This window comes from Ursus arctos, unplaced genomic scaffold, assembly GCF_023065955.2.
Source record: "Ursus arctos isolate Adak ecotype North America unplaced genomic scaffold, UrsArc2.0 scaffold_8, whole genome shotgun sequence".
NCBI classification, from domain to species: domain Eukaryota; kingdom Metazoa; phylum Chordata; class Mammalia; order Carnivora; family Ursidae; genus Ursus; species Ursus arctos.
This window is the reverse complement of record NW_026623100.1, coordinates 2,445,104-2,472,237: the sequence shown is the minus strand read 5'-3', so window position 1 is coordinate 2,472,237 and position 27,134 is coordinate 2,445,104. Positions and strand designations below refer to the sequence as shown.

Here is a 27,134-nt window from a genome sequence, read left to right as displayed (position 1 = left end):
TATTTATTTATTTATTTATTTATTTATTAAAGATTTTATTTATTTATGTGACAGAGAGACAGCCAGCGAGAGAGGGAACACAGCAGGCGAGTGAGAGAGGAAGAAGCAGGCTCCCAGCAGAGGAGCCCGATGTGGGACTCGATCCCCGAACGCTGGGATCACACCCTGAACCGAAGGCAGATGCTTTAATGACTGCGCTACCCAGGCGCCCCTATTTTGTTTTTAAATAACACCACAAATGCTGTAAAAAATATGTGCAGTGGGCCAGCATGTGCCTGAAACAAACAATATATCTCTGAAGCACCAAGTTTACTTGAACATTTGGGTGGAGAGGAAATATTTTTATATGAAACATTAATAGATATATCACAAGGAAGAATGGAAAACTCATTTTAATTTTTAAATAGAATTTATTTTCTAAGGTTGTTTTAGGTTCACAGCAAAGTGGAGAGGATGGTACAGAGATTCCCCGTATATACCCTCCCCACACATGCCTAGCTTCCCCACCAAAGACTGAGTTCTGGTTCAAGATGGCAGTGTAGAAAGATCGCAAACTCACCTCCTCTCATGAACTTAATGAGTCCACAGCTACAAGTGGAACAATTTCCTCTATAAAAACCTAAAGCCTGGCTGAGTGACAGCTACACATTGGGCAAATGAGAAGACCACGTCGAAGTGCGTAAGACAGGCTGGGACACAATCTCACCATAAATCCTATCTTAGGCACCACAACTCATAACTGGAAGGGAACTCAAAACCCAGAGCTTCTCCCTGAGGAGAAAAGTGTTCACACCCACATTGGAGACCCCAAGTTTTAAGGTGTACACCTGGGAAATGGGTCTCCAAAACATCTAACTTTAAAAACCAAGGAAGCTCGTATCCCAAGACCCACAAGACTATATAGCAAACTGAGAAACAGCTCTTATGGGGCTCATGTGCTCAGACTAACCCACCCTGGGGCCCAGCACAGAGACAGCAGATCACTCCCAGACTTAAAGTGAAGGACGCTCACCTGCTTAATAATGGTAACAAACAGCAAGTGATGGTGAGGATATAGAGGAAAGGGAGACTGCACACTGCTAATGGGAAGGTAAAGATTTGGTGCAGCCATTGTGGAAAACAGTATAGAGATTTCTCAAAATATTAAAAATCAAGCTACTGTATGATCCAGCAATTCCACTTTTGTGTATTTAATGAAGAAAATGAAAACACTAATTCAAAAAAATACATGTACCCCCATGTTCACTGGAGCATTACTTACAATAGCCAAGATATGGAAACAACCTAAGTGTTCTTCAATGAAGAAATGAATAAGGGATTTGTGATACACACACACACACACACACACACAATGGAATATTATTCAGACATAAAATAAGAATGAGGGGCACCTGGCTGGCTCAGTCTGTAAAGTATGTGACTCTTGATCTTAGGGTTATGAGTTCTAGCCCTACATCTCTCAGTAGAGAGTACTTAAAAAAAAAAGAATGAAAACTTGTCATTTGCAGCAACATGAATGGACTTCAAGGGCATTATGCTAACTGAAATAAATTCGACAGAGAAAGACAAATACTTTGGGTATAAAGGAGGGCACGTATTGCATGGTGCACTGGGTGTTATACACAAGTAATGAATCATGGAACTTTACATCAAAAACTAGGGATGTACTGTATGGTGACTAACATAATATAATTTAAAAATTATTAAAAAAGAAAAGAAAGACAAATACTATATGATCTCTCTTATATGTGGAATCTAGAAAAAAAAATGTATTTTAAAAACTAGTCTCCTAAATACAGAGAACAGATTGGTGGTTGTCACAGTTGAGGAGAAGGTATTAGAGAAATTGGTGAACTGTTTTGGTTACATAAAATTAATTTTAAAAATATCTACCCCAAAAAATAATAAAATAAAACAACTATTATAAAAATACTCCATATCTTCAAAAAGGTAAAGTGTAAGCATGATGGAAGAGGTATGTAAGATATAAAAAAGACCCAATTAAACTCCTAGAAATGAAAAAAAGAAACAATATCAAATATGAACAACACTCTGAACAGGATAAACAACAGACTGGACACTGTTGAAGAAAAGATTAGTAAACTTGGAGAGGTAACAATAGAAATTATTCAAAATGAAGAGGTCTCAGAAAGCAAAAACTTCCCGTGAATGGAGTGGTCAATGTTTTATTTGACTTTTGGCTAAGGAAAATGTTCAGTTAGATATGCACTTAAGTCAGAGGCAACTTAGAGTTACAGACTGACCCCCTTCATTCTACAGACAGGAAAGCAAAACTCAGAATTAAGATTAAAACAAGAGTCTTGCACCCCACATTAGACCGCAGAGTACCAGGAGCATATGGGTAAATGTTTTCCACTTACAAAGGCTTCTTCAACCTAGTTAATAAAATTCCCCTAAATATTTTTTTTCATTTTTTTTATATTATGTTAGTCACCATACTCCCCTAAATATTTTAAATTGCATTTCCTCTCTTCAAGGATCTCAGTTGTCTGATAATAACAAAAAGAGAAAGAAATTCTAATTACTTCATTAAATCTCACAAATCTAGTAAAATTAAGCTTATAAATTGATTCTTAAATTCTCTTAAACATTTGTAAGCTAAGTAAAACTATCTAACCTTTCAACCTAAAATCCCAAGTCTGCATATGAAAATACTCAATAACACATTGACTTCTCATTGCAAGGCTCATCTCTTGGATATTCCAATATGTCCAAGTTGCTTCTACATAAAAAGTACTTACTAAATGTGCCAAGATTACTCTTAAAACTAGTAATGCTGTGGTTGGATTTAGAGTGCTACATTTCTATAATAAATGTAAGATTTCAAGAAACTGAAATAAAGTTATCTGCAAAGGAAACAGCTATGGCACCCCATGCCAGTGGGGGTTACTCCCCCAAGCAAATTGGGGTTACCGCCTCAGCAGGCATATATTACACTTCAGCCAGAGATTTGGGACAGGGAGTGACGCCTGGAGCTATGGATGCACAAAGAGACTCATATAATCCAGACCTGACACACTGAAATGTTTTGATGGCCATTGTGTGGAAAGGGAACCCTAATATGAGTTTATTTCTGCCCCACCTGCTCTGTGACTCATGTCAGCTCTAGAACTGTGTAGGTCAGATGTGATTTCACCAACCCACCCACAGCATCCCTCAATGCTGATTTGTAGATGGCCAGCCTAAGTGCTGATTCCATTCTGGCCCTCTTATTGCCAAACTTGACAAGGGCCTGTGAGCTTAGCGGTCTTCTGACCTGGTCCCCTCCTGTCACTCAGGCCTCAGGCCATCTCTAATAAGCCCATCAAGACCTATCTGGTCTAGCACATCTCCCAATGTGCTTTCTTCTGAAATGTGATTGTGTCTTTACCATCTTGACACCCTGAAACGAAGCTATTGAAAATGCTTCTGACTCCCCCTGTTTTGACTTCTCTCACTTAAATTAACATTAAGCATAGTAATGAATGCCCACTATACCTCTCCTAACTTTCTCAAAGAATGTTTTTCTTAACAGGAATGACTGTTTTGAGCATTGACACAAGCATACCTTTCTTTTAAGCATCTGTCTGGTAAGCCTACATAGAAAGATGTCCCCGGAAGAAATAAAAGATCTCCAGCTGGTGGGAAAATACATACAACCAGAAACCAGGGAAGTGGATGGAGTCCTTCTGACCAAGATAATATGTGATAACTGGGACAACATCTGGAATTTCCAAGCAAAACCTGATGATCTCCTCATTGCATCCTATGCAAAGGCAGGTAGGTTTAGGAAACTGGTGGTGGGGAAGCCAGCTGTAGAAGAGTTGTGATGACTCGAGGGGCCTCCCTATTTTAAAAATGCAGATTTTCACCAGGGCTGCCCCTGAGAGAAATGAAACCAGACTTGCTTCTGAGCTCCAATCCCCCAGGATCCAAGGTCCTCCTGTTAACTTAGGTAGAATCCCAGATCCTCAAAGGACCAAATGAATTACAAGATTATTTAAAAGCAGAGTCTGAGAAATTATACAGAAATTCTCACAGTAATCTTGACAACCCTGCCACTCCTGGTTCCCATCCAGTAAGTAATCCGGAAAGTGACACATTCCTTGCCCATAAGAAACATCTCTTAATAGGGGGGACACCAATGTGGAAATGAGGACTTTCACCCCAATATGAAATATTCTAATAGCTTTGGGTCCAACACCCACACAAGTACAGTGGGAAGGATCTGGGAAAGGGGAGGTGACACTTACCAGGATCTTATAAAATGAAGAGGAGACTGTAACAAAAGTGAGGGTCTGCAAAGACAAGGTGTTGCGAGGCTTGTGCAGGGGTGGAGGAACAGAGAACATCCTAACTGGGGAGGCCATAGAATGACAATCCCCCTGAATTACCTGCATTTGTAACATCAAGGTGATGAACTTGAAGCTGTAAGCAGTTTGGGAAGGTCTCTCAGTGGCCATTTAACCCACAAGAGAAACTTTCGGTATTCATAACTAGAAAGATTTCAGAAAAGAGTCTGTTCACCACAGTTCTTGGAACTTTCCTTGGACTGTTTCTGTCCTCTGTGGCTGGGAAGTCCCACCTTAGCCTCGCTCTGTTCTCACGACTCAGCATTACTTAAAACTAGGGCAGAGGCTTCCTGTCAGCAGGGCTCAATTCCTCAAGAATCTCCTTTCCTATCTGGGTTGCACTGGACACGTCTCCTGCCCAGAACTGAACTTGAATTTGCATTTTACCTCAGAGCAGGAGTTTTTTTTCAGCTCACCTTTGAAATTATACAGTCAATCCCAAGTCCCCTCAGGACGGTCCCCGAGTCTCCAGCCTTATTCCCTCCCCTACCCACCACCTCTTACCCCCTGTGAGCCCACTTACACTTTCCAATTCGGAAATGTGACTGTCTTGATCCTGGCTCCTGAGGCCCCCAACCTGGGAGCCTGGGATGCCCTGGCTTCTTAATGCAGATGAACATTCCAGTCCTGCTCCAACTCTTCACTCCAAAGCTACCATCTGAACTGAGCCTTACTGACCCCTTCCACAGTAAGTTGGCCCTCTTCCTCTGAACTCCTGTAGCCCTTTACGCATCCTTTTTAGCTCTTACTGTATACTGTTAATCTTCTAGTTATCTGTGTATATGTCATATATATCTGTGAGCAGCAGGTTTGGCTAAGAGTCAGAGAGACACCAAATACTTTTGGTGGAAAAAGGAAAACGGATATCTGGTGGACAGTGAGCACAGTCTAGCTCTTTATCAACCTATATGTCTATTTGCACTCCTCTTCAGTGTCCATTAGGATTCAATTTGGCTACAAGTGTCAGAACACCCAAAGGAAAAAGAAGTCTGGAGATTAGTAGTCAGGGCTAAAATCGTGGCTGCATTGATCATTGAAGACCCCGACTCTTTCTAACTTTCTGCACACATTCCAAAAAGCAGCAAGAATGTAGGAAGGGAGGAATAAGGTCATGTTCCTTCCTTTGAAAGACAACTTCCCAGATGGCACGACCACATCATGCAAGAAAGACTGGAAAATATTACCTTTGAGGCAAGTAGCTATATGCCCAGCTAAAAATAAGGATCTATTAATTTGAGAAAGAAGGAAAGAATGGATATAAGTTAGGCAAGAGGTAGTCTCTGTCCTAACTTAACTCCTACAAAAAGATTGTAAACTTGCTAGGACAGGGACAGTGGTTAATTCACCTTTATATCTCCCTATGTTCATTTGATTCAATACACATTCACTCAAACTACATTTACTAGGTGCAAAGCCCTATATGAGGCATGGGGGATTAAAGAGGAGGTGATAAGTGAGCTGATTTCACTTAACACTCAGTGTATGTGAGTTTTACCGAATACATAAATAATTAGGAAATTAATTAAAGTGTGCAGTGAGTGGATGGAATTGACAACAACTAATGCTCTAGGCACAACCTGGACACAAGAGATTGTGGACATGATCCAAAATGATGGAGATGTGCAGAAGTGCCAGAGGGCCAGCACCTTTGACCGGCATCCTTTCATTGAGTGGGCTCTACCCCCACCCCTCAACTCAGGTAAGTTTGCCCAACTAAAACCCACGAGTCTGTAACTAAGACCAATGACCACTGTGCTAGGTCAGTTTGCATTTGAAAAGAGAATTGTTTCTACAATCAGGCTTCTGGAAAATATTTCCAAAGGACACTGGAAAAGAGGTAAAGGTCAATGTACTCACTTCAACTGGGAAATAAGACTTTCAAATCTCTCTTCTTTTTTTTAATGTTTTTTTTAATCATATTATGTTAGTCACCATACAGTACATCCCTGGTTTTTTATGTAAAGTTCTATGATTCATTAGTTGCGTATAACACCCAGTGCACCGTGCAATATGTGTCCTCCTTACTACCCATCACCAGCCTATCCTGTTCCCCCACCCTCCTCCCCTCTGAAGCCCTCAGTTTGTTTCTAAGAGTCCATAGTATCTCATGCAGTTTTTATATTCTCACCTCAAGAAGCTGGAACAGCAACAGAGGGACAGGCCTAATCCATGCATGAGGAAGCAGTTGACCAAGATTAGAGCAGAGATCAATGAATTAGAAACCAGGAGTACAGTAGAGCAGATCAACAGAACTAGAAGCAGGTTCTCTGAGAGAATTAATAAAATTGACAGACCACTGGCAAGACTTATCCAAAAGAATAGAGAAAGGACCCAAATTAATAAAATTATGAATGAAAAAGGAGAGGTCACAACCAACAACAATGAAACCGGAAGGATTATTAGAAACTTTTATCAACAGCTTTATGCCAATAAATTAAGCCATCTGAAAGAGATGGAGGACTTCCTGGAAACCTATAAACTACCAAGACTGAAACAGGAAGAAATTGATTTTTTAAACAGGGAAATTAATTATGAAGAGATTGAAACAGTGATAAACAACCCTCCAAAAAACAAAACTCCAGGCCCGGACGGTTTTCCTGGGGAATTCTACCAAACATTCAAAGAAGAAATAATACCTATTCTTCTAAAGCTATTTCAAAAAATAGAAACAGAAGGAAAGCTACCAAACTCATTCGATGACGCTAATATTACCTTGATCCCCAAACCAGGCAAAGACCCCATCAAAAAGGAGAATGACAGACCGATTTCCCTAATGAATATGGACTTCAAAATCCTCAACAAGATACTTGCTAATAGAATCCAACAGTACATTAAAAGGATTATCCATCACGATCAAGTGGGATTCATCCCTGGGATGCAAGGGTGGTTCAACAATCACAAATCAATCAATGTCATAGATTTTATCCAGAAAGAAAAATTCAAAAATCATACGATTCTCTCAATAGATGCAGAAAAAGCATTTGACAAAATACAGCATCCTTTCCTGATTAAAACCCTTCAGAGTGTAGGGATACAAGGTACATTCCTCAATCTCATAAAACCCATCTATGAAAAGCCTACTGCAAATATTATTCTCAATGGGGAAAAGCTGGAAGCCTTTCCCTTAAGATCAGGAACATGACAAGGATGCCCACTCGTGCCACTATTATTCAACATAGTACAAGAAGTCCTTGCAACAGCAATCAGACAATAAAAAGGGATCAAAGGTATCCAAATCGGCAAAGAAGAAGTCAAAATGTCTCTCTTCACAGATGACATGATACTCTATATGGAAAACCCAAAAGAATCCACTCCCAAGCTATTAGAAGTTATAGAGCAATTCAGTAATGTGGAGGGATACAAAATCAATGCTCAGAAATCAGATGCATTTCTATACATGAATAACGAGACCGAAGAAAGAGAAATTAGGGAATCCATCCCATTTACAATAGCACCAAAAACCATACGCTACCTTGGAATTAACTTAACCAGAGACGTAAAGGACCTATATTCTAGAAACTATAAATCACTCTTGAAAGACATTGAGGAAGACATAAAAAGATGGAAAGATATTCCATGCTCATGGATCGGAAGAATTAACATAGTTAAAATGTCCATGCTACCCAGAGCAATCTACACTTTCAATGCTATCCCGATCAAAATACTGAGGACATTTTTCAAAGAACTGGAACAAATAGTCCTCAAATTTGTATGGAAACAGAAAAGGCCCCGAATCTCCAAGGAACTGTTGAAAAGGAAAAACAAAGCTGGAGGCATCACAATGCCGGATTTCGAGCTGTACTACAAAGCTGTGATCACAAAGACAGCTTGGTACTGGCACAAAAACAGACATATAGACCAATGGAACAGAATAGAGAACCCAGAAATGGACCCTCGGCTCTTTGGGTAAATAATATTTGATAAAGCAGGAAAAAACATCCGGTGGGAAAAAGACAGTCTCTTCAATAAATGGTGCTGGGAAAATTGGACAGCTACATGCAAAAGAATGAAACTTGACCACTATCTCACACCATACACAAAGATAAACTCCAAATGGATGAAAGACCTCGATGTGAGACAGGAATCCATCAAAATCCTAGAGGAGAACATAGGCTGCAACCTCTATGACATCAGCCAAAGCAACCTTTTTCATGACACATCCCCAAAGGCAAGAGAAACAAAAGATAAAATGAAGTTGTGGGACTTCATCAAGATAAAAAGCTACCGCACGGCCAAGGAAACAGTCAAAAAAACTAAGAGGCAGCCCACGGAATGGGAGAAGATATTTACAAATGATACTACAGATAAAGGACTGGTATCCAAGATCTACAAAGAACTTCTCAAACTCAGTACATGAGAAACAAACAAATCAAAAAATGGGCAGAAGATATGAACAGACACTTTTCCAATGAAGACATACAAATGGTTAACAGACACATGAAAAAATGTTCAAAATCATTAGCCATCAGGGAAATTCAAATCAAAACCACACTGAGATACCACCTTACGCCAGTTAGAATGGCAAAAATTGACAAGGCAAGAAACAACAATTGTTGGAGAGGATGTGGAGAAAGGGGATCCCTCCTACATTGTTGGTGGGAATGCAAGTTGGTACAGCCACTCTGGAAAACAGTGTGGAGGTCCCTTAAAAAGTTAAAAATTGAGCTACCCTGTGATCCAGCCATTGCACTACTGGGTATTTACCCCAAAGATACAGACGTAGTGAAGAGAAGGGCCACATGCACCCCAATCTTCATAGCAGCATTGTCCACAATAGCTATATCGTGGAAGGAGCCAAGATGCCCTTCAATAGATGACTGGATTAAGAAGTTGTGGTCCATATATACAATGGAATATTACTCAGCCATCAGAAAGAACGAATTCTCAACATTTGCTGCAACATGGACGGCACTGGAAGAGATAATGCTAAGTGAAATAAGTCAATCAGAGAAAGACAACTATCATATGATTTCTCTCATCTATGGAACATAAGAACTAGGATGATCAGTAGGGGAAGAAAGGGATAAAGAAAGGGGGGGTAATCAGAAGGGGGAATGAAGCATGAGAGACTATGGACTCTGAGAAACAAACTGAGGGCTTCAGAGGGGAGGGGGTGGGGGAATGGGATAGACTGGTGATGGGTAGTAAGGAGGGCATGTATTGCATGGTGCACTGGATGTTATAGGCAACTAATGAATCATCGAGCCTTACATCAGAAATCGGGAATGTACTGTATGGTGACTAACACAATATAATAAAAAATCATTAAAATAAATAAATAAATAAATAAATAAATAAATAAATAATCAATTTCTTAAGAATGAAACTTGACCACTATCTCACATCATACACAAAGATAAGCTCGAAATGGATGAAAGACCTCGATGTGAGGCAGGAATCCATCAAAATCATAGAGGAAAACATAGGCTGCATCCTCTTTCACATCAGCCACAGCAACTTTTTCATGACATATCTGCAAAGGCAAGAGAAACAAAAGAAAAAATGAACTTGTGGGACTTCATCAAGGTAAAAAGCTTCTGCACAGCCAAGGAAACAGTCAAAAAAACTAAGAGGCAGCCCACGGAATGGGAGAAGATATTTACAAATGACACTACAGATAAAAGTCTAGTATCCAAGATCTACAAAGATTCGTAAACTCAATACACAAGAAACAAATAATCAATTCAAAAAATGGGCAGAAGATATGAACAGACACTTTTCCAATGAAGACATACAAATGGCTAACAGACACATGAAAAAATGTTCAAAATCATTAGCCATCAGGGAAATTCAAATCAAAACCACACTGACATACCACCTAATGCCAGTTAGAATGGCAAAAATTGACAAGGCAAGAGACAACAATTGTTGGAGAGGATGTGGAGAAAGGTGATCCCTCCTACACTGTTGGTGGAAATGCAAGTTGGTACAGCCACTTTGGAAAACAGTGTGGGGGGTCCCTTAAAAAGTTAAACATTGAGCTACCCTGTGATCCAGCCATTGCACTACCGGGTATTTACCCCAAAGATACAGACGTAGTGAAGAGAAGGGCCATATGCACCCCAATGTTCACAGCATTGTCCACAATAGCCAAATTGTGGATGGAGCCGAGATGCCCTTTAACAGATGACTGGATTAAGAAGACATGGTCCATATATACAATGAGATATTACTCAGCCATCAGAAAGAATGATTACCCAACATTTGCAGCAACACGGGTGGGACTGGAGGAGATTATGCTAAGTGAAATAAGTCAAGCAGAGAAAGACAATTATCATATGGTTTCACTCATTTATGGACCATAAGAAATAGTAAGATTGGTAGGAGAAGGAAGGGAAGAATGAAGGGGGATAAACAGAAGGGGGAATGAACCATGAAAGACTGTGGACTCTGGGAAACAAACTGAGGGCTTCAGACGGGACAGGGGTGGAGGATTGGGATAGGCTGATGATGGGTATTAAGGAGGGCACATATTGCATGTTGTACTGGGTGTTATATGCAAATAATGAATCATGGAACATTACATCAAAAACTAAGGATATACTGTATGGTGACTAACATAACATAATAAAAAATTATTATTAAAAAAATAAGCTATTTGCAGCTAACATGCATTCCTCATTATCAAAGGCAAACTGATTCAATCCATCCTGCTTGTGACGCCAATTGTGACTTTGTGGGCTGGTGAACCTCAGTTTAAGAAAAAAACCACAGGGAATTGAAATAGAGAGGTTTACTACTCCCAGGTCTTAGAGGAAGTACAGGGCATGACTCAAGGGACCAAACAGGAAGGTCGAGACAGGGTGCAGGCAGAGAGAGAGGACCTGGGGCACATACCCTTACTAGGGTCTACAGGGGGAAATTTTGGGGGTTTCTTGACTAAGACCGGATTGGTTAATTCAAACCAAAAGGAGCAGTGTTTTGGTAAGCTCTGCAGGGTTCTTATCTAAGGGAGGGCTCCAGGGGAAGGCCTTGGGATGTGGGGGAGACTGTTGATCCCAGGGCCACTGGGGAATCTCTGCAGGCTGTTGTGCAGCTGGTGCATGACCTGCAGGAGGGGCAGGGTCAGTTCAAGGCCCCTGCAGGACACTTGGTCACACAGAAAGGATGACGAGATAGCAATACTATGGACTAGTTAAGATAAAATCTCAACAGAGGCAAATTCAAGTCTTCTTTTCCAGAAAGTTTGTTCAGATTGCAGATTTAAATATTAGTTCTATTTCACTGTTTTCATTTTCTTCTCAAGTTTATGCCCACATTAGAGCCACTGCACCTGTCTTCCAGCTCAGACACCTTCTCTCTGACCCTTTTTACTTCTTTATTTCCTCACTGCCCATTGCTTGGCTATCTCTTGCTTTTCTTCAACTCCTTTTATTAAATTTTCTTTCAAACCTATCCTTCGCTGTCAACCTTATGATTTAATCTTCACTTCTTAAGCTACTGTGTCTTCTATTTCTCTCCTGAGTTCCATCAAATCTTTTTCATTTGTCCCGTTCCTCTTTTGTATGTGTGTGGAGGGGAGGGGGTTATTTTGGTTCCTAATATTTGTATTTCTGAGTTACTTGTTTGTATTTCCAAATGTTTGTTTTGAATATTTAATTAAGTTTGGAGTGTCATGTTACAATTTTGTTTAGGTTTGTAGTTGCGTTTAGGGCTACAATTTTCATCAGGTTAAAGGCCTTGATTTGCCTTTTCTGGTTTTTATAGCAGTTTTATATTCATGAGACGTGCTTTTTTCTGTTTGTATTCATTTCATTGCCATAGTTCCTAGTTTGAAATCACCCTTTTCTGTCCAGTCTGTCTTCCACTGTGCAGTTTTGTTTATAGGTGGTATTGGTGGTTGGGGGGTAGGAGGAATTAGCAGGCTATTTCTTTTCTTTCTGCAGGAATATTAATTTTCTTCCTCTTACTTCCTTCTTTCCCATCACTGTTGGGTTTCTAGGGGGTATTGGTGGTTGGGGGGTAGGAGGAATTAGCAGGCTATTTCTTTTCTTTCTGCAGGAATATTAATTTTCTTCCTCTTACTTCCTTCTTTCCCATCACTGCTGGGTTTCTAGGGGGTGCCTCCCCTTCTCTATATATTTGATTCTCCACCTGAAGCTGTGCTTCTCCAACCAAGGTTGCTACTCTGCCTCACTTGCAAGCCCCCACCTCTGAGTTTGATAATGTGTGTGGCCAAATCCCAGTCTGTATTTGGTTGTGGTTTTTTTTTTTAAGATTTTATTTATTTATTTGAGCAAGAGAGAGCAAGAGTGAGCACAAGCAGGGGGAGGCAGAGGGGCAAAGGGAGAGAGAGAAGCAGACACCCCACAGAGCAGGGAGCTGTACGTGGGGATCAATCCCAGGACCCTGGGATCATGAGCTAAGCTGAAAGCAGACGCTTAACTGCCTGAGCCATCCACGTGCTCCGGTATTTGGTATTTCAACACTCAGCATTGGATGTTCTATTTCCACGAAGGATTTTATCTGTGATTTATCCAGTTGTTCCTTGTCTGCTGCTTTCCACAAAGTCTCTTGGTCCTCACCCTCTATGGCTTTCCATACCACAGACTAACTGATTTCCAGTCCTTGCTGTCACATTTACTAACTTGGAGAAATTACTTGACCACTGTAAGGTTCCATTTTTCATCTGAAAATACACCCCAGCACAGAACCCAGTGCTGGTGTGTGACTGGTGGCTGTTGCAGTTCTTGGCCTGGAAAGTAAAGGTTAAAAGAAGTCTGAAGCTATTTACGTGGGACTGCTAACCTTGCAGAGCTGGCGAATGACCCACCTCCCTTAAAAAGGATGCCAGTTCTTGTCCAGCTGCCTTAATCTACTCCCCATTGCAATAATAGAAAACCCCAAAGGACAAAATATCCAAGTGCTCGTTGGGGTCATAGTTGCACCAACCTCATACCTCCCAAAGCATCTTCATCTTCCCACACAAGTATAACCAATACCCAGCAAATAAGTAGAGGACTGTTGCCTCAGTGGTTGCCACTATTTTATTAGTGCTTTCCTCTAACTGAATGGATAGTAAAGGTGTCATTAGGAGGGAAGTATTTAGACATGTAAAACCATAATTTTAGGCAGAGCCAGCTATTTGGTAAACCTCATTTCAGATATTTGATGAAACTATAATATTGAATTCATGGAGCTGATGAGAAGTGTTCAGCTAAATGTGTGGCCTTCTTTCCCAGGTCTGGATCTAGCCAACAAAATGCCTTCGCCTAGAACTATGAAGACTCACCTGCCTGTTCAGTTGTTGCCACCTTCTTTCTGGAAAGAAAATTCAAAGGTAAGGAAAACCAACTTTACAAACCCAGTTTTGGTCAGTGTGGACAGACAATGTCTCCATCTAAGTAGAAACAATCAAAGATGTTGAAAGATAAATATCCAATGGAGCTATAGGGGAGATGGTGGCATTACTCCCACATTCCCACATACTCCATCACGGATCCAGCCTTCCTTCAAAACATTATTTGTGGGTACATACCAGGAACTTTTGAGATTAAATCATTCTGGTTGGTTGCCAATTAAGCCATAGCCAAAGACAGTCATGGAACAAAGCACATCTTTTCTGAAAAAGGCTATTATCTTGGTTCAGATCATCTAAGAAGCAAAAGCCAAGGCCAAGGAAGACATAAAAGGGATTTGTTTAGGGAAAACCTGTGGAAAGAAAGGTAGAGAAAGACAAAGGAGGATGATACTATATTAGCCACCCTTAGAGGATATCTCATGGAGCAAGCTCCCAGGAACTGTTACACCTCTATGTGCTCCATTTTCAAAAATTTTCATTTATTTTGACACTTCCAAATTCAGGTTCAATATGTAATATACATCATATATACTAGTGTTTCTTTTTGATATCTGCTTCATCAGTGAGTCTTAAAATCAATGACTTATGGAATATAAGTCAAATAAATTTATAATTTATAAATTTGCCATGAAAACTGTATCCATCCAGCAGAATCAAATGCCTGTATCAGCTAGACCAGCATGTCTTATCTCTGTGAGCAAGCTACTTTAGAAACCCACACTGAACCCTTACCAAGGAAACCATAAGGGTCAAGTCTGTTAGCCAAAACACTCTCAGCTCCATGCAGTGTTCAGATACACAGTGCAAGTGATTGTTTTTTACTCTCTTTTTTCTGGGCTTCTCTGAGTCACCAGCTCTTCATCTTGCCCATCTCCAAACAAGGTACAATACAACTGAATAGGATTCCGTAGATCAAAATGCTATCCCATTCTTGATCTGCTTCCCTGAGATTACATCCAGGTCACCTTGACTTGTGAAAACTTCCTGCTTTATACACACAGATAGGTAACTTCACTTATATGTGACTATTGCTCAAGAAGAAATATTATTTCCAAATGATATTGTAGACTCAATGTCAGAAGACACAATAACATCTTGTCAATCATCATATTAGTACCTTCTTTTTGTAAAATCAGGCTTTCTAAAAATGTAAAAATCTCAATGACAACGCCTCCCTTTATCTCCTCAGAATTGTGGATTATTTGAGTAGGAAGTGACCTTAGAGAGCTTAGCCCAAGATTTTCATTTTATGATGCAGTGGTGAGCTAAATAACCATCCCCTAAAGATATCCATGTCCTAATCAGCAGAAACTGAATGGTATCCTATACAGTAAAATGGGCTTTGCAGATGTAATTAAGTTGGGGATCTTGAGATGGAAGATTATCCTGGATTATCTAGGTGGACCCTAAATATCATCACAAGGATCCTTATAAGAGGGAGGCAAGAAGTTCAGAGGAAGAAGTAGGAGATGTGACAAGTGAAGCCAGGGATTGGATCAAGAGCCAAGGAATACAGGTGGCTTCCAGATACTAGCAACAACAAGGGAAGGGATTCTCCCCTAACATCACCAAAGGGACCAGCCCTGCCAACAGCTTGACCTGAGCCTACTGAAAGCTAGCCTCCAGAACCATAAGAGAATAAATTTCTTATTTTTTTAAGCCACTTCATCTGTGGGAATTTATTATAGCAGCCATAGGGGACTCACACAGATGGATCAGCAGAAAACGTATTGGACATTAAGTCACACCCAGTCATCTGAAGCCCACCACAAGCACACTGAATATGCTCCCTGTCTAGCCCAGACTGTCCCTTCACAATTAGGCTTAAAAAAAGCAATAATTAACACAAACATTAAGCAATACATATACAGGGGCACCTGGGTGGCTCAGTCAGTTAAGCATCCACCTTCAGGTCAGGTCATGATCTCAGGTCCTGGGATCAAGCCCCACACCTCCTCCCTGCTTAGTGGGGAGTCTGCTTCTCCCTCTGCCTCTTCCTCCCCCTGCTTCTGCTCTCTCTCTCTCAAATAAATTTAAAAAAAAAGAAATACATTTACATTAGGACAAGATGGTGCAGTTGTGTCAGTTTTTGTTTCCCTACATGCTCTCATAAATATCAGAGAAAAATCGAGCAATAGGAAAAGGGGCAGAGAAACAGGCCTGATCCATGTTCCTATAAGACAGCAATCTATGGAAAGGCAGTAGGGAAAACAAGGGCCTGGGACAATTGCCTGAGAGGGAAATGTCACTGGGTAAATCGTTCTGTTGGACACAGAAATTCTGTTAAGTGAGACATGGGAAAATGCTTGAGAAACCATTAATGTGCTCCTCCTCCCTGGCTTTGCTGAGAATGCACACGGCAGCACAGGTGGGCATGGAACCACAGGACAAGAAGACAAGAGGTCAGCTCCCCCAGCCATACCACAACCCTGCTTTTCCAATGAGAAGAATCATCATAAGCAGTTCCAAAGGGAGACTTAGCACTGCCCTCAAAGGTCCTACAATCTTACCACAAGAAAAGTAAAAGTGATCATTCATCTGTAAGACTGCAGTTCATCATGTACAGAAGACACTAGACTAGACAGCTGACTGCTTTAGCTACTTCCTGTGCAAGAACCTAGTTAGAGTCCTTGCTTAGTGCAAGCCGAGGAGGACCTACCTTTCACACAATGGAAAAGACCACAGTGGCCTCGTTAGCCTTCAGAAATATCATAGTTAGGGCGACTGTAGTATTTATCTTGCAAAACAGGATACTTTTGAGAGGGGGGGCATGCTCCTAATCATTATCTAAGTCCACAGATATACATTAGAATTCTGTCTGGGCAAACTGGAAGATGTGGTCACCCTGCTCACAGAAAATGCATGCATGTTCAGTTACTCAAATAGGATAGTCTAAGATTCTTCTAATAACATGGTCCTCTGCACTGAGAAGTAATATTTCTCTGTTTTGTTTGCTGTCTGTCTCAATTCCCTTGCTGGTTGATTTCAGATTATCTATGTGGCTAGAAATCCAAAGGACCTTCTGGTGTCCTACTACCATTTCTCAAGAATGACTAAAATGATGCCTGACCCTGGTACATGGGAGGAGTATATTGAGGCATTCAAAGCTGGAAAAGGTGAGTAAAAGGAAAGCTACAGGCAGAGTTTAAAGAAACCAACAGGTGATAGTGCAGTGTTTTGGGGTGAACACCAGCAGGGAGACATTGCCACCTAATGAAAGGACAAGGCCCCTTAACAGGAACTGAGACCTTCAGTAGGGGAAAGAGTCCACCACAGTGAGCCAACAGGAAGGACATCAGGGAAATAGACACACCCTTCTCACTCTCATCCTGCCTCCAAAAGCCTTTCAGTGCCTTTTGCTAGCAAATCCCAGGTGAAAGCCTGAGTGCAAAGGAGCCCACTGACACAGGCCATAGAGGTCAAACTTGCAGGGTGGAGGAGGGTGCAGAATGGATTTGTCAGGGCCAAGAAAAGACACCCAGTGCACCTCCCTTCCTCCCAGTCACCATTACAGAGAGTAAGGTGCCCAAATACCTGGTAATTATAGATTTTTCAGAATGAAAATCAGCCCAGTAGGAGACAGTATTTATTGCATAACACTAATCTAGGCACCATGCAGTGATGTTGGAGAAAGAAAAATTATGATTCCTGGTCAGTACACAGTATCTTATATGGTAGTAAATTCAAGAGCAGAAATATAAACCAAGGAATCCAAAATACTTTTTATCATCTCCTTAAACATTAAAAAGTCCCCGTCTTCTGCAAATAAGAATTCTGGCCAGGGTCTTTTTCTTCTTTGTTTTTGTCCCTTTTATTTGAGACATCCATGCTCATTTTGTAAGTTTCAAGTTGATATTGATGCCCCCCTCCCCTGTTCATTCCAGTGCTGTGGGGTTCCTGGTATGACCATGTGAAGGGATGGTGGGACGCGAAAGACCAGCACCGTATTCTCTACCTCTTCTATGAGGACATGAAGGAGGTGAGAGGCAGTGCAATCCTCATCAGACCCAGCATGTTCTCCAGTGCACCAAACCACATTTGGGACCCTGGAATTTGGGCTTGCCCACGGAAGAGCCTTTGGTGCAAGTCCTTTCTCTCCATGACACTCTTTTCAACTCAGTTTTATCCTCAAAAGTTCTAACTACTTTTCTGCTCTTCTTAATTTTCTTTGCTTCAGTTCACAATTTCCAGAAGATCCTTCCCTCTCAGGAAATATCACATGTCTTTATAGTTGAATTAATCCTGACACTCATGAACCATGTGTCTTCACTTACAAAATGGGTGTTATCTCATTTTGTATCTCACGAAATTATTATAAGGATTTATGAGGTCACATTTTTAAAGTGCCTAGTTGTGTTCAGTGAATGCTCAGGGACAGTTTCCTTCTCCCTGTTCCACACCCCAGACCCACATCACAAAATTTAATCCATATAAACTTTAGCAGAATTGGTCCCACATACTGTGACAGAGGACAGATTTCTCCTTTTCAAGTCACTGTGTATGAGAAGCATGACAAATTCACTCTCATGACCCTGGGGATTAGTATCCTAGAATTACAAACTGCTTATTATGCCAACGCTGAGAAATCCAATAAAAAACTATAGCTCCCTGGGGCACCTGGGTGGCTCAGTCAGTTGAGTGTCCAACTCTTGGTTTCAGCTCAGGTCATGATCTCATGAGTCATGGGAAAGAGCCCTGTGTCCTGCTCCGTGCTCAGAAGGTCTCTGCTTGAGGTTTCTCCCCCTCTGACCTTCCCCCTGCCCTCTCTCTCTCTCTCAAGTGAATAAATAAATCTTTAAAAAAAAAAAGCTATAGCTCCTTTTCTACAACTCTTTGATCAGAAATAACCAGTGCACAAGAATTTGCATTTCTGGATCAACTTGAGATCCCTTGTATTCATCCCCTTACTGACTTTCTATTAAACTCACAGGCTCTTTTGCCATTTTTTGTAGTTCAAATACTAGAGTATGTCATACTGTGCTTCACCTGCAAAATTTTCCCCCCTCTATACAACCTCTCCTGATCTCTACCAGGAGACATAATTGTTCCTTTCAACAAATCTCATGACACTCTCTGTGTGCGAGCAGCATGTTTTCTGGGTGAGGTTTTACAGTTAGTTATGTCTACATTTATCCCCCTATTGCAGGGTGAGCCTCCTGAGGGCAGGAACAGCTCTCATCTCTGTGTCATGACAGCACCTGAAATGGTACAGTGCCTTCACAAAGTCATCACCTAAGGGATACTTGCTGAATATATTTGAACTGACCGCTTAACTCATTCCTCCCAAATACTGTTTGTCCAAACAGAATGTCATCCCTAATAGAAAGCCCAATTTTTTTGCTTTGTATAACTGTTCTACATGTAGGACCCAAAGCGGGAAATTCAGAAGATATTGAAGTTCCTAGAGAAAGAAATGCCGGAAGAAGTCCTGAATAAAATCATCTATCACACCTCCTTCGATGTAATGAAGCAAAACCCAATGGCCAACTACAGCACTTGGCCTACTGTCCTCATGGACCAATCTATCTCCCCTTTTATGAGGAAAGGTATATAAGATTTATATTCTCAAAAGCCAGATTGGACTCTGTAGTACCCACGATCCACTTAGATTTTCCAGTAATGTTTCATACCCCATTATTAAATCCTGTCAATGACACTACTGCATAATTTTTCAGAGGTAAACCCCCCCCCCATTCTTGTGCTGGCTCCAAAGATGCATGCTCCCTCCTCTCTGTACTCCTGTGGCAACCTCTGAGACTTTGCCTTGTTTCAGGAATGCCTGGGGATTGGAAGAACTATTTCACTGTGGCCCAGAATGAAGAATTTGACAAGGACTACCAGAAGAAGATGGCAGGGAGCACCCTGACCTTCCGCACAGAGATCTGAGGGCAACAGAGTAACCTACCCGTCAGGACCTCCTTCCTAGATTTTAGACATTTGAGCCTCGTAATCAAGGATTCTTAAAACTACCACACCTGTCCTCTAATCCTGACCTTTCCTACACTATCCATAGATTCTATGCCACTATGATATACTTCATCCAAGTATAATCACTTCCTGAGTAGAAGTTTGATGAAATCAAATCCTAGGTAGAATTTTAAAATTAAATTACATGATCATTCACATAGACACCTATCTCTTGTGTAACACTAATCTAGGCACCATGCAGTGATGTAGGGGAAAGAAAGATTACAATCTCCGGCCACTACACAGTATCTTATATGGTAGTAAATTCAAGAGCAGAAATATAAACCAAGGAATCCAGAATACTTTTTATCATCCCCTTAAATATTAAAAAGTCCTTGTCTTCTGCAAATAAGAATTCTGGCCAGGGTCTTTGGGGGGTTTTTTTGTCTTTGTCCCTTTTATTTGAGACATCCAGCTAATTTTGTAAGTTTCAAGTTGATACTGATGCCCCCCCCCTTCTTCCCTCCAGTGCTGTGGGGTTCCTGGTATGACTATGTGAAGGGATGGTGGGATGCAAAAGACACATGACATAACCCCATCACTAGCTCATAATAGCCTGGCTTACCAGATGCAGAATTCATGAAGAGAGAAATAAATAAAAGTAGAAATTCAGCATAAGAGAAAGTGAACAAGGAGCAGAGGAAAAGTGAACACTATGGAGAATGTGTAAACCAGGGTTTAACCTTAACCATTAAGAGTGAGACACACAGGATGGCCCAGCTCGCGGAAGTATTAGGTTATGAGTCACAGATGGTGCTAGTGAGCTGTGCGTGATTCAGGCGATCTCAAGCTGGATCCGGTCTCAAGACCAAAGAGAAAGGCCAGAGCAGGGAAACAGTTCACCTCTGAGGCCAACAGAAGGCTGGAAGGCAGAAAACAATTTATATTTTAGATGGGCTTCTTAGAAAGGGGGAAAAAATCCTTAAATTAGTCTCCCCTCTCCCAAATAAAATAAAATACCAGCACCACATGCACTTTAAGAAAATCTTAACTAGCACATCTCTGGAAGGATCACACTTCATGCTTCTTAAAAAGAAGCTCTTAGCAAAATCGTCAGGATTGCCAAATTATTCAGCTACACATGTAATCATATTCTGCTTTTTTTTTATTAAAACCTGTCTCAAGAAAGTGTCTAGCTTCATTTACACAAGTAGTGAGAAGAGCAGTGTATTATTTTAAAAGAATGTCAGGAAGGTGCGGCTTGTGGGAGTGGTGCTTTCCAGTGCCACTGAATCATAAGATAGAGGAAAATAGCAACCCCACCCAGGCACAAAAGAAGGCCTGTTTTCATTCTGCTTTCTAAGGTAAGCATGAAAATCATTAACCAGAATGACAAAAAATCTAATACAGGATTTGTGCTGAGCTGCTCTGAGGAAAGACGGGATAAAGTAAACCACATGGATACATTTAAAATAATTTTTATTCTAATCATATGTTACACATTTACACACACACACTCCTCTATATACTACAGGCATGCGAGATCACATTGTAAATGATCATGGTTAAGGGACTTTGAAGCCATGCATTTAGCTGTGGGAAATGGGACTGACCTTGGGATCCTGAAACTTCAGAATGAGAAATCGGAGAAGGTCACACCATCCAATGACCTCACTTGGAATGAGACTAAGAATCCACAGGCCGGTGGGTGCCCACATTGCTGGTGGACTTGGGTCCCCACCCCTGCCAGCCACCTTTCCCCATGGAGCCCTGCCCATGGCCCACACCTCCTGCTGGGCGGCGGCCGGCCCTGACCCTGTTCCTCTGGACACTCAGATTTGTGTCACATTCCAGGAATCCTGTCCGATTATTTAACAAATCTCAAAACCTTCCTAACTGGCATGTTTAGAAAAAGAAAAATAACAAGACTTGGTGGAAATATGCTTTAGAAAGGCAGTTCTTCCCTGGGAGGGCCCTGGATCAGAGTGTCATTGTCATGGAAAAGTCTGTATGCAAGAGGTAGCCCTGGGCAGAAACTGACCCTTCCCAAAGCTGAGTGTAGCCTGCCAGGCCCATCTGCCCTTCAGAACCATCTGTTGTCCCAGGCTCCTGGGCCCTTCTTTTGCTCTTAGGTATTCTACCGGTTCCCCTGTCCATTGCCTGCCCTCGGGGGACAGGATCTCATTCCCCATCCTGCATCTACATATCTTCTGTCCGTTCCCCATCTCATTCATAATAAGCCTGTGCAGGGTTTGCTGGTAATGGAACTTCAAAACATCTGTGGCAAATTTAGTCCATATAAGCTGGAATATTCTGAATTCAAATATGTGAAATGCTGATGAAAAATGATGGAGAAAGGACTCAAAAATTCTTAAACTTTTCTGGTATCTATTTTTTTTTTTTTTTTTTTTTTTTTTTTTTTTGGTTTGGAGGAATTCAAGTTTATGCTGGTAAAATTTGATGACCTGTTTTCTTCTGAGAGGTTTACTTTTACTCGGAAAAGCACCCATCCTCTCAATGTCAGTGCCTTCCCCTTTCCTCATCCTTCTAGGTTGTCAGTCTAAGATCAAGGGGGGGGGGGTTGGTAATCTATGACCCCTGGGCCAAATTCATATTCATTTGGTATGCCCAGGAGCTAAGAGGGTTTTCTTATTTTAAAAGGATTGCAAAAACAACATCAACAAAGAAGGGTCCCGCACAGCCTGAAATATCTTCTGTCCAGTCTCTCAGCTGAGTTTCTGGGTCTGCTTTAGCTGGACCAGGACCTTATATGAATGAGTCTGGAGGCATCCTCCAGATCCATATTTGCGAAGACTCAGGTTCCCACATTTGGAACCTGACAGCAGAGGTCCTGGGTGGGATCACTCTGAAGCCCCAGAAATCTAGATATCGCCAGAGCTTCTGCCTCTGCTGCCCAAAGAACAGCAGAGTGTGTGCACTTGGGGTGGGGGGGTTACCTCCATTTGAGACTTGTATGGGTGGTACTTCCAGCCATGTAGGCCCAGTCAGGGCCCAGGTTAGTAGGGATGTCCAGGTCCTGAGGTGGGGTCTGCTCCACCAATCCCATCTGGATGTACCTCTGAGAAGCAGTACACGTGTTTCGGGTTCTAGGAGTAAGCAGATGCACAGAGCCAGGACCTGTGGTGGATGTGAACCTGGCTAGCAGGGATTGTAAAGTAAGTACAGGGAACAGATTTCAGGCAGTAGTGGGAACAGGGTCCCCAGTCAGAAGAAGACAAGGACCAGGAAGGGCTGCGAGTGACTAATGGATAGCTCTCCATGCATTAGGTCACCCCAGTGAAACCCTGCATTGTCAGGGTCTTATGGGTAACCAGTTCCCCGAGGAGCAGTCATTGGTGGGGTCAGGCTCAGGTCCAAAGTTTGGAAGGAAAAGCTGGACTGACTGGCTAGGACTTGGTCCACACTGTGCTTAAAACTTCATAATCCATCATGGCCTTAACCAGGAAGCCACTGGCTCCTCCCTGAGCTCCAGGAAGGTGGAGAACATCCCTGACCATCACCAGGATCAACAATGCAGAGCAGGGAAGAGAGAGGGGATGCAGAAAGGCAGGCTGGGCAAGCTTCCCACATGAGGCTGTATGCACAGGATTGACTGTGACACCCAAATTTAAGTTCAAGTGTCCTTCCCAGCACCCTGTGCTCTGAGACCAGGGCATTAGCATGAAACATGTCCCAGCACTGCCCCCTCAGGTCCCACAGAGATAAGATGTGTGGAATGTCAGGTCACCACCGGACTTCCAGAAGCAGCAGGAAGCTGCAATTTCCTGTTGCAATGGACCACAGGCTACCTTGCAAGGCAGAATGTTCTCAGGGCTCTCCAGAAGCCCGTGGCAACCCCTGTTTATGGTTGGTTTCCAGAAGCAGACCCTGGATAAGGATTCCTGTGCAAGTAACATTTCAAAAGTGTTTTCAGGAGAGAATCATCATAGAGTGAGGAAGGAAGATGGGGAGGGATTCTGCAGAATCCCAGCCTCAGCCTCATTCTCAGGGGGCTCCTGGGAGAGTCCCTCCTAGAGGCAGGGCAGGGAGCTGGGCTTTCCTTTCCTGCTCTCATCCCTCCCTGTGGCTGCCCTGGGGTATGTCAGTGACCAGACCCCTGTGCTCTCAGAGCTTCTGAGCAAAGCTGCCCCAGTGCCCAAGGGCAGACGTCCTTCTCTGAAGGAGGCAGGCCCGGCCTGTAGGAAGGAAGCATACAGCTGGAACATGAGGCAGAGGCTGGAGGTGTCAATACAAGGGAATCTGGGCAGGACACCAGAAGCACTGCTCCATTTCCAGAGAACTTTAGTGAGGAGGAACCCACCTCTGAGTCCCATGGGAAAAGCACACACCTGGGGCAGTACTGTCAAGAACCTTGAGCTCTACATAACTGGAACGCTTCATTCTGATGCTGGGAACTGGGTAGTCAGGTGAGCACAATGTGAGGAGGGGCTGTTCAGTGTGAGGAATAGCAGTAGGGGCACACGTGGGATTGGTCTGCCAGTTCAGCATTATGAGCCCTGCCTTGGTCTTGGCCACCCAAGCTGGCAGGGCCTTCAGCTACAGGTGCAAGTCCCCCTTCTTTCCCACCACACCCTGCCCCCTTACACATGGTGTGTAGCCACTTAGGAGGAAACCACCTGGAACCTGAGACATATACTCTAATCCCCTTCCATGGGGCAGAGGGTATGGGGTCCCAGCCAGTGGAGGTCCCTAGAAAGCATGCCCCCTACTATAGAGTCCTACTGTGATCAAGAGAACAGAGTCAAGAGTTAAGTCTGAAATGGGAGACTGATAGAAGATGGCCTGGAGAGGGCCCAAGTGTGGGTCACAACTGAGACACAAAGCTGAAGGAGCACAGGGACCAGCATAGGGGACAGAAGGTGGAGGGAGAGTGAGCATCAGAAAGGATTTGGGGGGAAATACCGGAACCCTGAAGTATGATGATGGCAAAATTCCCAAAGAGATGAGCACCACTTAAACTAAAGGGACAAAATGCTGCTTTATTTTCTGTATACATTAAATACTTTTTAAGTACTTAATTTCTGAGAGAAAGCTGAAATTTTTAAAACTTTTATACTTTCCCACTTAACATTGAATTATATAATGGACCCTCTTATTGAAATAGATACATACATACATACATGGTACACAGAGCTAGAGAGAAAAAAATTTGAAACTGTTTTAAAGTATATTTGATTGCTTGGGCATATCTTAATGCCTGCACGCCATGAGATTAAATAATAGTGTTTGCCTGGCACACCAACCCCAACAAGATGTTCCTATCTCCCAAAGATTTGCTGTTACAGATAGCCTTCAGGCTGGTGTGCAGTTATGTCAAAGAAGATCTAAAGCTGAAAAAAAATACTTTGAAATCATAAAGCAATCTGCACACAAAGCTTCATACAGCAAGCCTGGCAAGGTGAGTGATTAAAGACCTTGGATTTCAGCTTTATTTCTGGAATGTGTCATAAATCTAAGTCAGCAATCAACAGAAGTGCAAGTCCTCCATTTCTCGGACACCTGACTCATGCTTCTCGCTCAAACTTGAGAGAGCATGCTTACACCTGTGTCAACTAATCCCTGTACATATATTGCTTATTAGGAGACTGGGGGTTCATCGCAAGAGAGAGACTAAAGAGTACATGGTTCTATGTGGGTCAGGAGTGGAAACAAGAGAAACATCCAATGCTCCTTCCAGTCTAGCGTCTGTGAATTTAAAATTCAGATCTGTTCCCTTCAAAAACTCCCAAATGGTGCCTCTGTGTGATTCGCTCGCACATTTAAATCTCCAGTCTCAAACCCTCCCCAAGATTGTTATATTTTCAACTGCTGGGTAGATATTCCCACCTACAGTACCTATGGCACTTCAGTCCTAGAAATGTTTAAAACCTATCTTATTCCCCTCCTCTTCCCTTGCTCCCTCTTCCTCATAAACTATTGACTGCTCCCGATTTCCAGTTGCTGCTCATGAGAGCACTATTTTCTTGGGCATTTTTCTCCTTGATATCCAATAACTTAAATACTGTGATACAAAGTTAATACTTAAATAATATGGTGCAAAGTCAATATATCTTACACTACATGATAAGGGGATGGGAAAGGGAAGAAAATAAATATTATATTTGTACATAAACACGAATATATTCATAACAAAATAAGGAGGAAATTCTCATGATAATTACCATCCTCAATTCTGTAACTGGTAATATGGCCGTAGCTAGTATTCCTGTCTACCTTCTTCCACTCCGTATTCCCTTTGCCCTCAGCAAGCTCTTCAACAGGTTGTGGTTCTTTTCCTTGTAGGGTGACCCAAACTTCCATTCCTGAAGGGTATGGACAATTAGCAGTCCTGCCTAGACTGTTGTAGTTTTTCAAAGACCTTAATCTCAGGGCATTGTAGTAGTAAGAGATGTTCTAAGGGATGTGCCGTGTTCCAGACTCTTCCTCAGCTTCATTTTGGAGTACAGTCCCCTTGGTAGCAAAGCAACTACTTTCTTTACCTGTCGACTCAGAGACATGAGGAACCCAATACAGCCTGGCAGCAATCTTAATTTCCCATTCAATGGTATCATTTTTTGTGATGGTGAGGGATGGCGAATCATCCCTCCCATTGGAACCAAGTCCTCTAGACCCATAGAACACAAGCTTACAGGAACAGGAAGAAAACTTTTGCTAGTGCATCTCTAGGTGTAACAATGGTGCCGTTATTCCCATTTCCACCCCCTGATTCCTGGACCCATGAATCCTGGCTATGGGAGAAACAGCACCATCTATTGAATGCTGAATCAGAGAATGTACGGCCTCTTGAGGAATCCTGCCCCAGCCTTGAAAGGTATTGCCACCCAGTCAGCGCTGTAACTGAGTCTTCAAAATGCCATCCCACAGTTCTATCAAGCCAGCTGCTTCAAGATGGTGGGAATAGTAAGACCAGAAAATTGATTTATTCCACTTCCCATGAAACGATTCCCTTGATCAGAAGCAATGCTGTGTGGAATACCTTGGTGATGGATAAGGCACTCTGTAAGTCCAGGGATAATAGTTTTGGCAGAAGCATTGCATCCAAGGAAGGCAAATAATATTGTAACATTACTCCGACCACCTTTAAGCATTAATTTGCTTCAATCTATGCATTCCTTGCTTGCTGATCTAAATCCCATAGTTTGTAGCAAAACTAACCTACTTCCCTTGAGATCCTACAGACCCCTGGCCTTGAGGAACAAAGGACCAGACTTTCCAGAAGATAAGGCCGTACTGCGCTTGAAAACAGCCACCATGACCAGGGGGTCTTCAGTAACAGACATCTGGGAGAGTCTGCATTCCTGGTACAAGGGAAGAGTCTGGAGTGCCTTGCTAGGACACAGCTCATTGAGCTGCTGGGGTATCCTTTACTGAGAGACACCTGCCAGCCTTGATTATTGGCAGAGCAGAGGAATCTGGAAGCCTTGCAAACACAAATGATTAACTGTTGAGCATCAACTTCTCCTGCATGTAGCCCTCTCCCCAATTTCTCACGCTTTCCATTGGTTCCCCTGCACAGGGAAGACAGTCTTTGGGATGTTAATCTACCATCTTCC

General features: G+C 42.2%; 1 protein-coding gene across 1 annotated transcript; it reads left to right on the top strand.

The window, feature by feature from the left end:
* The first annotated feature begins 3,608 nt into the window (after nucleotides 1–3,608).
* LOC113269027 (sulfotransferase 1C1-like) lies at nucleotides 3,609–19,539 on the top strand. The gene is made up of 7 exons (XM_026517699.2): nucleotides 3,609–3,780; nucleotides 5,923–6,051; nucleotides 13,535–13,632; nucleotides 16,643–16,769; nucleotides 17,538–17,632; nucleotides 19,019–19,199; nucleotides 19,427–19,539. Exons 1-7 carry the CDS (start codon nucleotides 3,609–3,611, stop codon nucleotides 19,537–19,539), a joined length of 915 nt encoding a protein of 304 aa, XP_026373484.1.
* The last annotated feature ends 7,595 nt before the right edge of the window (nucleotides 19,540–27,134 follow it).